The sequence below is a fragment of the Ciconia boyciana genome, chromosome 3 (assembly GCF_034638445.1).
Source record: "Ciconia boyciana chromosome 3, ASM3463844v1, whole genome shotgun sequence".
NCBI lineage: Eukaryota > Metazoa > Chordata > Aves > Ciconiiformes > Ciconiidae > Ciconia > Ciconia boyciana.
The window spans coordinates 529,866-539,536 of record NC_132936.1 but is presented as its reverse complement, the minus strand read 5'-3'; the positions used below and the strand labels follow the sequence as shown (position 1 = coordinate 539,536).

The following is a 9,671-nucleotide window of genomic DNA, read 5'->3' as shown; positions in this document are numbered from 1 at the left end:
GGTCCCTGGGGTGTGTCGCGGGGGCTCCGGGGGCTCCGGGCTGCCGGGGGCGGTCACAGACGTCCCAGAGCCTCAGGGACTCCAGGAGGCCCTCGGGGGGATCCCGTGGGAGGATCCCGGGGCGGGGGGGAGGATTCCGGGGGGTCCCGGGGGTGCGGAGGCCGCCGCCCGCCCCCAGGGGGCGCTGTGGGGGAGGCAGGGCCGCGGCCGGCGTTGCCAGGGCGACGGGAGAGGGCGTGGCCCCGCCCCGTTGCCATGGCGGCGGGGGCGGGGCGGAGCAGGAGCCGGTCCCGCCCGCGGGGAGGGGAGGCGGCGGCGGCGGCGCATGCGCGGGCGGCCCGTGCGGTCCCGGCCCGGTCCCGGCGAGCCCGGCGCGGTGCGGAGGCAGCGGAGCGGCGGCCGGAGCGGCCGCGGCCCGAGCGCGGTGAGTGCGGGCCGGCACGGCACCGCGCCGCGGGGCGGGGAAGGGCCGCGCTGCGCCGCCGCCATCGCCCGCATCCCGGCACCGGCCGGCGCCGCCCCCCGGGACCGGGCCGGGGGGGGGGGGAGGACACGACACGGGACGGGACCGCCGGGGCCTCGGGTGATGGTAGCGGGCGGGGGGGCGGGCCGGGGGATGGAGCGGGCGGGGCGGGGGCGGGGATGTCCGTCCGGTGTCCCCGGTGACGGAGCGGCCGTGACAGGTGGGGGGATCCGGGGATGGAGCGGCCGGGGCGGGGGTCCGGGGGGGGGGAAACCGGGGGATGATGGAGCGGCCGGGGCGGAGGGGTCCCGCGGTGCCGGTGGCGGCGGGGTCCGGCCTGACTCAGCGGCGGCCGCCCCTGCGCCCCGGCTGCGTCTCCCGCAGGGCCGCGGCTCCGGTACGGCACGGCGCGGCACGCCGGGAGCTGTAGTCCGGCACCGCGCAAGGCCGGGTACCGGGCACCACCGCCGGGTACCGGGCATCACCGGGGCCCGGGCATCCCCCCGGGCTCAGCGGGGTGCCGGTGCGGGGTGCTGCTCCCGGAGGGGCGGGCAGGGGCGGTCCCGGGCGGCGGGACGGGCGGCGCGGTGACCCCCGGATCGCGCCGCGCTCGCGTCCCGCGTCCCGCGGCGGCGGCTCCGGCACCGGGCCGAGCCGGGCACGGGCAGCCCTTGGCGGGCAGCGCGAGCATCGAGCGGTGCCCGTGCCCGTGCGGGTCGGGACGGGGGACGGTGGCCTTGGCGGTGCTCCCACGCCGGCCCCGGGAGTCCCCGGGGGACGCCCGTCCCCGTCCCCCACCGGCGACCTTCTCGCCGCGTGGGTCCCCAGAGCCGCGGTGCGGGGCGCGCCGACGCCGGCCCCCCGGTGCCGCCGGGGCTCCCCGGGGATGTCGTGTGCCGCCACGGTGGCTCCTTCCCATCGCGCACGTGGGGACGCGGCGGGGGACGGCTCTCCCCGGCGAGCGGCGCGGGCGTGCCGGTGTGGCCGGAGCACGTGGGGCCTCTCCTCGAGGGGCTCGGCCAGCGCCGGCGAGGGGCTGCCCGCGCCGAGGGATGCTCTGCCGCGGCACGGGCCTGCCGGCGTGGACGTCCCCCGCGCTGGCCGTGGGGTGCCGACGAGCGGCTCTCCCGGCGCCGGCTCTGCCACCCAATTTGAATCATCAAAAAGCACTCGGCATTAATATTTCAGGGACGCTGTGCAGGATGAGGATGCTGGAGCGGGCGAGGGGGGAGCAGGCGCGGTGGGAGGCGCTGCCGGCGGCACCGCGCTCTGCACATGCTCCTGCCGCTGCTATTTCAAGTTATTTAGGTTAGTGAGAGCGGAGCAGGCGGGGGGACCCGCGAGGCTGGGCCACCCTGCCCGCGCTGCCCCGCGTCCCCGTCAGCCGGCCACCGCGGCCGCACCGAGCGCCGCCGTTGGGAGCCCCAAATCCCCAGCGCGTGAGCGGCCGGTTTCCCTCGCCGCGGGCTGGGACGGGCGCTGCCGCCTGCTAAAGAGCCAGGAAACCAGGAGAGGCGCCGGGGGATGGACCGGGCGCTGCCTGCGCCCCGGCAAACCCATCTGCCACGCACGGGCTCTGGCGCGGTACGGCGTGGCGTGGCACGGCACGGCACGGGGATGCTCCCCTCGGGGTCAGGGAAGCGGCGCTGGGAGGGACGCCTGCGGGGCCAGGGGGCCGGGGGTGAGCAGCCGTCCCTGCCAGCGCCCGGGTGATCCTGCCCCCGCTGCCTGGAGCTGCCCGCCAGCTGCCAGATCAGCCGGGCAGCACCGCAGCGGCTCCGCGCAGCGCTCAGCCCCCGCGGCGTTGTCTGCCACCCCCCTCGCGTATTTGTCACTTGAGAAGCCACCGGGACGGCTCCCAAAATAGAAGCCGTGAGTCGCGGCAGCTCAGCTCGCCCCGGCACAGCGGTGCTGCCGGGCCGGCACAGGCAGCGAGGGGCCGGCACCGAGCTGCGGCCTCAGCGGGCAGCACTGCCCGTCCGGCTCCCGGGCAGCCGCAGCGGCACGCAGTCGGTGCCTGGCCTTGGCAGCCGGCACCGGCACCGTCGCCTCGGTGCTGAGCAAACACGTCCGGTGCGGCCGCCGGCCTCATTCTCCTCCCGCTTTGTTTGGCCAGAGCGTGCCGGCCCCGGCCCGGTGAGGGCTGCGGCGTGGGACGCCGGTGCCTGCCGCCACCTCCCCGGCAGCGTCGGTGCGAGGAGCCGGGCTGGACGACCTCTCCGCGCCCTGGCAGCGCCGGCGGGACGGGGCAGAGACACGCGCCCGAGCGTTTTGTTCACCGTTGGGCCTTGATTAAGCAGCTCGGCAGCCGGACAATTAAAATGCAGCGGTAAGCGTCCCCCCTGCCCTGTCAGCACAGCCGGCCGGGCGCAGCCCCGGCTGCCCTGCGCAGGCGGCACGGGGCGGGGGGGGGCTGCCGCGCACGGCGGGGGCTGCGCCCCAGACCCCCGCGTCGCCCCGCACCGCCGCTGCCCGCAACCTGCCTGCGCGGCGCAGGCGTGGCTGGCGTCGAGGGCAGCCGGCACGACCCGCGCTGCCAAGCAGCCGCTGCTCCCCGGGAACCCGGCGCCTGCAGAGCCGGGCCGGCGTTTGCCCAGCGCCGAGGCAGCCGCGTGCCAAGCCCTGCGCCGCAGCAACTCCCCTCCCCAGGGCTTGCTGGGAATCGGGGCTACATTCCTTTTTTTTTTTTTTTTTTTTGTTTTTTAATTGCAAAAGCCGGTGGCAGAGGCAGCGTGCAAACCGGCCGGGCCGGAGGCTCCCTGCCTTGGGTGCGCCCATCACCCGGCGTTGGGGCTGGGGCGGGCAGCGGGGCCAGCTCCTGCCCTGGCCGGAGGGCTGCCGCAAGCGTCCCTGTCATTATGCCGGGACGTGCTCGGCACTGCGGCGGAGGGCTTTGAAGCCCGGTGCGGTGTTTCAGAGGGTGGAAATGGGCTGGGTGGCACCGCGTGCCCCAGCCAGTGTCCCCTCGCAGCTCTGGCTGCCCCGCCTCACCGCTGGCCGCTCGGGGCTGTGCCGTGCCGGCGCTCGGCGATGCCGCGTGCCAGAGCGGGGTCAAGATGCTCCCTGCCAGGCTTGCACGGTCAGCGGCGTGCGCAGGAGTCAGGGTGCGGCTGGCGGCGGTACGCCAGGGAGCGGCTGGCACGGTGACACCTGAATTCATCCCGCTGCGAAACCCATCCCTGAGGCTGCCGGCACGGGTCTCGGCTTGCTTCGGCAAAGGGGAAGCCGTGGCCGCAGCGAGGCGCGGGGCACCGACGCCGGCAGCCTGCCGTGAAGCGCCGTGGAAATGCCGGGTGGCGAGGGGTGGGGGCACGGGTGCGTCGGCTGCCCGGGGGAGCTGCGTGGGGCTGCTCCCTCCCGCTTGGCCCTGGCCCTTCATTTGCCGGTTCCGTACCGGGGCGAGATGATGAGGAAGGTGCCGGGTTCAGCCCTCGCTCGGGAGCGGCTGAGGTTTCTGCCGGGGCTGCGCCCCGCCGGTGCCGGTGCCGGGACGGCATCGGGGGCTGCACCGTGCCCGGAGCTGCGTGGGGAGGGGGTCCTCTGCGCCGCTTCGCCTGCCCAGGGAGCGTCCCTGGGGGGGGGCTGCCTGCTCGGCCACCCCGGCTGCGGTGTGGGGAGGGTCCCCGCAGACCCGGCCCCTGTGCTGGGGGGCTCGCTCGGGGGGCTCGCCCATCCCGGCACAGGCAGCGGGTGCTGGGTCTGGGGTGCCGGCAGCGTGGCGGCTCCCTGTGCCGGGAGGGCTCCTGCGGGGGCTGTTCGCCGGAGCCGGCGGTGAACCCCGGTGCGTTCCCACATCCCCTCCGCTTCTCTAAGGGTCTGGGGTGCACCAGCCACCCCCATGCCCCCATCCTGTCCCCCCACCAGGCCGATTTGGAGGGGGCACCCCCGGGGCAGGCGTGGAGGAGGGCTGCGCACGGGGGCTGGGTGCCGTGGGTGCTCCCGGGTGTGGGGCTGGGGCAGTTTCCCCTGCCACGATGGCTACAGCTGCGTTGGACCTGCCCCGTCCCACGGCGTGCGCCCCGTCCCACGGCGTGCGCCCCACAGGCAGGGTGCCGGGAGAGGCCGGAGAGCCGCGGGCCACCGTGCCGGGTCCGGGCACCGCGCATCCCCCTGCTCCCGCGGGATGAGCCCTGGCCCCATGGCTCGTTGCGGTGGCCGGCTCCGGCACCCAGCCCAGCCCTGCTCCGGCTCTGCCGCGTCTGCAGGGCGCTGGCACCCGCTCCCAGCTATTTCAGGAAAGGACGGCGATGGAGGGGGGTGTCAGCCGGCCACTGGCTCCCGGCCGGGGTGGGCAGGCAGGCCCCTGCCCCGCAGCAGCCCCCCCTCCTACCAGCCCCCTCCCCGCTCCGGCAGCGGGCAAGCGCTGCTGCTTTCCCGGCTGCACCGCGGCGGCCGCACCGCAGTGCGCGTGGCTCTGGCTCTGTGCCGCGCATGACTCAGCTCGGTGCTGCCAGAGGGAGGGGACCCCTGCCCGCACCCCAGCCAGCACCGGGCGGCATTAGCCACGATCGGTGGCTTTGGTCCTCGCTGGCCACCAGGCAGTGGATGGTGCCCACCGCGCTGCGCCGGGGGCTGACGGCGGCTGCAGGGGCCTTGTTTCCAGCTGCTCTGGCAGATAAAAATACCGACAGCCCCGGCTGCGTGCTGGCGACAGGGCCCTGCGCGGGGTGGGATGGGACGGGGTGCTGGGGGTCCCGGCCCCGACGGGGGGATGGGCCGGCTCAGCTGCCGGTGGCGGTTCAACCGGCCACGGCGTCTGGCTGCGCCGCGGCCGGCATCACCGGTGCTGAGTCACGGTGGTGCCGAGGGCCGCGAGTGGGGGGGCTGCGGCTGCCGGCACCTTCCCCCCCTTGCAAGTGGGCACGCAGGGAGGTGGCAGCACCCACGACCACCACCCCGCCATTGCACCCACGGCCCCCGTCCGCTGGGGGACAGGGGGTCCTGCGTGGGGGCGTCCCCCCGCCAGGCCCAGGGTGCAGGCGTGGGGCGGGCAGTGCCCCCCCCTCGCCCACCCGCAGGCACCCTGGGCTGTGGCAGCAGGACTGCGGGGCTGGGGGGAGGTGAGGGGGGGCCGCCCCCCCGAGCCCCCCGCTGGCAGCTGGGCCTGAGCCCCACACGCCTCTCGCCAGGGAGAGGGGAAGCGGATTAACGCTGCTGCCGCTGCTGCCGCCGCCGTGCGGGGGGGGCGCTGGGGCAGGCGCTGGGGCAGCGGGGACGGGGACCCCCGCTCTCGGGGAGACAGGACCCTGCTCTTGCAGGGGGGACGGTCCCTGCTCTAAAGCGTTTGGCGGGAGCTGGTGGGACGGTGCCTCGGTGCCCCGTCCTCCCGCACCCCCCCAGCTCTGCGGCACGGCTCCCCGGCGCTCTGCCGTGCCGGGCCGTGGCCGTGGGGTCTCCGCTCCCACGGTGCCCGGCCAGAGCCCTCCGCCATCTGGGAGCGGGTTTGCGGCCGTGCCTGCCGGCAGATGTTGCCCCTCTAAGCCCTGCTCTAATGGACCCCGATCCCGGCGCCAGCAGATTAGGCAGCCAGCGAGGGCTGGAACGGGGGGGGCCATAAGCCGCTTATGGGCCGGCAGCGGCCCCCGGCCCCCGGGAGCCCCGTGGCCACGCACAGGGACGGAGCTGCGCCCCGGCACGGGGGCAGCGCCCTCGGCGGTGCCCACGTCCCCCTGGGACCCCCTGCCCCGGAGCCGCATCCTGCGCCGCATCCGTGTCCTGCGGTGGGTCCCGCTCCCCACGACCCGGCTCTCCCGGGGCTGTGCCCCCGCCCGGGTGCCCCTGCTCAGGGCAGGGGTCCGCCTGGCTGGGTGGGACACCGCGGGGCTGCCAGGGACCCTCCTGCCCGCTCCTGCTGTGCTCCCACCGTACCAGGGGGTGCAGCTGGGGTGGGGGTCCCGCGGGCTGCGCCGTGGCAGCCTGGCCCCGGTGTCCCCCGGTGCTGGAGCCCGGGTGGGACGGGCACCCCACGTCCTGCCACCCCCGGCACGGAGCGGGGCTGGGCTGGGGGGCACAGCACCGAGGCGGGGGGCACACCGGGGTGGCGGTGCTGGCGTGACGCCCGTCTTCTCGGCAGCTGGGGCATGGCCGTCAATGTGTACTCGACGTCGGTGACCAGCGAGAACCTGAGCCGCCATGACATGCTCGCCTGGGTCAACGACTCCCTCCAGCTCAACTACACCAAGATCGAGCAGCTCTGCTCAGGTGGGGTGCGGGTCCCGGGGGGGTGGACGGACACGGGGGGCTGTGGGGGGGGGGTGTGCCGCCGTGTCGTCCCCCCCTGACGCCGCGGTGTGGGTCCGGCGCAGGGGCTGCCTACTGCCAGTTCATGGACATGCTGTTCCCCGGCTGCATCCACCTGCGGAAGGTGAAGTTCCAGGCCAAGCTGGAGCACGAGTACATCCACAACTTCAAGGTGCTGCAGGCCGCCTTCAAGAAGATGGGAGTGGACAAGGTAGGTCCATGGGCGGGGGGCTGCGGTGGGGCGGGGGCCGTGCCGGAGGGCAGCCCCGCCAGCCCCTCTGTGTCCCCCCCCCAGATCATCGCGGTGGAGAGGCTGGTGAAGGGCAAGTTCCAGGACAACTTCGAGTTCATCCAGTGGTTTAAGAAGTTCTTCGACGCCAACTACGACGGGAAGGAGTACAACCCGCTGCTGGCGCGGCAGGGCCAGGACGTCGCGCCCCCCCCAAACCCAGGTGATCACATCTTCAACAAACCCAAGAAACCCATTGGCACTGCAGGTAATGTCCGGGTCCCCCGGCGAGCGCTGCCCCCGCCCTCCCGCCCGGCCTCCTGCACCCCACGTCGCTCTGGCCACGGCCAGGCGTCCCCCCGCGCCCCCGCCCTGCCGCCCCTGCCTGCGCCCCGCTCTGCTGCCTGCCTGCCTGCGACCGGGGGGGCCGAGCGGGTCTGCAGGGACACCCGGGGGCGGAGGGGACGGCGGAGGGACACGCGGGGAGCTGGGCAGGGCTCGGCTGCCTCCATCTCCCTGCTCGCCCTGGGTCTGGGGGCGGTTTGTCCCCCCCCCGGCCCCCTCCGTGGCTGCCATCCCCCCCGTGCCGTGCCGCCACGGTGCCCAAGTGCAGCTGTGCAGCCAGGCTGCTCCCGGCCACGGGCGATGCTCCGCAGGCATCGTGGGCTCCCTGTGCCGGCCCCGCGGGAGCAGCTCGAGGGCTGGACCCCCCCGTCCCGCAGCAAACCCCGGCCAGGCCGCGAGCACCCCTCGAGGGGGGCCGGGGGCGAGATCTGCCAGGGGAAACTGAGGCAGGGGGGAGGCTCAGGGCAGGACAGCCCCGAGTCGCGGCTCAGCCCCCGAGTGCTCTGCCTGCCCTTGCTGCCCGCTGCTGCCTCCTGGCCCCTGCCGCCCCGCACGATGCAGGGGGGGGGGTCCCCGCCAGCAGCCCCCTGGGCCGGCATTAACCTGTTGGTCCCCGTCTGCTGTCAAGTCCCCCAGAGGACCTCTCCCACCGGCCCCAAGAGCACGCCGAACCCGGCCCGCCTCAGCAACGTCCCCAGCAGCATCCTCCGGAAAAACTCCCCTGCGGCCCGCAACGGGGGCACCGAGGCCGACGCGCAGATCCTGGAGCTCAACCAGCAGGTAGGCAGGGCCCCTGCCCACCGCTGCCGGCAGGGCCAGGGGACGCCCCGGTGTGGGAGGGAGGGGATGGTGCCGGGCCCCCCCCGGGCACAGGGGATCGGCCCCCTCCCGGCCTCGGGCTGAAGGCTCCGGCCCCCCTGCAGCTGATGGACCTGAAGCTGACGGTGGACGGGCTGGAGAAGGAGCGGGATTTCTACTTCAGCAAACTGCGGGACATCGAGCTGATCTGCCAGGAGCACGAGAACGAGAACAGCCCCATCATCACCGGTATCGTCAGTGTCCTCTACGCCACGGAGGTGAGGGCTGGGCACCGCTGCCCCCCCGGGACCCCCAGCCTCCATCCTGCTCTCTGGGCTTCCCTGGGTCGAGACCCCCTTTCCCGCAGCTCCTCCCGGTCTCCGGCCTCGTTCGCTCCCTGGGTGCCCGGGGAGGGGGTTTGGGCTTTGCCGAGGCCCTCGCGCCGTGCCGGGAGGGGCCGCGGGGACGCGGCGGGAGCCGGCCGGGAGCGGGAACCCCCACCCCACGTGGCCCCCAGGCTGACGGCCGCCCGTGCCCCCCCGCCAGGAGGGCTTCGCCCCGCCGGAGGACGACGAGCTGGAGGAGCAGCAGCCAGAGGACCAGGACGAGTACTAGCCCCGGCACGCTCCCGCACCCCGCGCCGCCCCGTGCCGTTCCCCCACCATAGACATTCGAGGTCTGAGCCTGTGCGCCTCGCCCTGCACTGTCACACGCCATCACGGTCTCCGGCAGCCGAGCCCGCGGCCTCGGCGTCCAGCAGCTCCGGTGGGAAGCCACTGTCTCCATCATAAGTAGATGTCCCTCCAGCGAGGAGCAAGGCTGTACCTACGCCGGGGGCTGGGGGGTGGGGACGGGCTCTGGCCGCTGCGCCCGGGGCCCGGCCCTCGCCACCCCACCCCAGATTTGTTTCCGTTGTCCCCTCCGGTGTGAGTGCCGCAGCCGCCCCGGTGTCCCCACCTGCCCCATCGTGTGAGAGCGAGAGGGAAAGACCGAGTCCTCGGGGTGTTTTTCCCGGGGTGGAGCGTGCTCGCGTGCTGCCTGCGCTGCCTGCACCCTGCCAGCCCCGGAGCCTGGGGATCGGGGCTGGAGCCAGCGGCCCTGGGACCGCGGCATGGGGTCGGTGCCCGCCCGGCAGCCTGCAGGCAGCGGGGAGGACGCAGCTCGGAGGAGGGAGGTTTTGCTTCAGGTTCCTGGGAAGGTGAAAAAGGAACCCCAGCCCGGCTGATGACGCGGCCGCCTGCCCGCTCGGGCAGGTGCAGGCAGCGGGGGCGGGCAGGGACCCGGCCACCAGGGGCCAGGACAGAGGATCCTGGAGTGGGAGCCTGTCCCCTCTGCGGCGGGGGGACGGCGGTGCCCCTCGCCCCGCTGCGGGGTCCCCTCCCCTCGCCCGTGGCCACCGAGGACCCCCCCCGGGGCCGGCGGGGTGGGTTTGCCGAGAGCGGCACGCAGCGCCTGCCCTGGTCGTCGTCTCCCCGTTGCATCGCTTGTCTGGTCCGTCACTCCGGTTGCGAAGCCTGCATCTGTGTTAAGTTTTATTTAAAATAAACTCGTGTGGTAAAATGACGTTGTCCTGCCCGTCTCCGGCCTGGCGCCGGG

General features: G+C 74.8%; 1 protein-coding gene across 3 annotated transcripts; it reads left to right on the top strand.

Moving 5' to 3' along the window:
* The first annotated feature begins 307 nt into the window (after positions 1-307).
* On the top strand, positions 308-9,635 carry MAPRE3 (microtubule associated protein RP/EB family member 3). 3 transcript variants are annotated; one of them, XM_072858103.1, is made up of 8 exons: positions 360-424; positions 2,580-2,792; positions 6,537-6,664; positions 6,769-6,914; positions 6,999-7,155; positions 7,906-8,057; positions 8,201-8,353; positions 8,622-9,635. In XM_072858103.1, exons 2-8 carry the CDS (start codon positions 2,785-2,787, stop codon positions 8,688-8,690), a joined length of 813 nt encoding a protein of 270 aa, XP_072714204.1. In that variant the 5' UTR covers positions 360-424; positions 2,580-2,784; the 3' UTR covers positions 8,691-9,635. The 3 variants fall into 3 exon arrangements, with proteins under 3 accessions (XP_072714203.1, XP_072714204.1, XP_072714202.1); XM_072858101.1 differs by having other exon boundaries at positions 364-424; positions 6,999-7,200; XM_072858102.1 differs by lacking the exon at positions 2,580-2,792 and having other exon boundaries at positions 308-424; positions 6,999-7,200.
* Positions 9,636-9,671: the final 36 nt, after the last annotated feature.

Bases quoted from the DNA above. Each gene is read 5' to 3' on its own strand.
- MAPRE3 (XM_072858101.1), top strand. The intron at 6,665-6,768 runs GTGGGGTGCGGG...GGTCCGGCGCAG, and splicing joins GATCGAGCAGCTCTGCTCAG to GGGCTGCCTACTGCCAGTTC. The intron at 8,058-8,200 runs GTAGGCAGGGCC...GCCCCCCTGCAG, and splicing joins TCCTGGAGCTCAACCAGCAG to CTGATGGACCTGAAGCTGAC.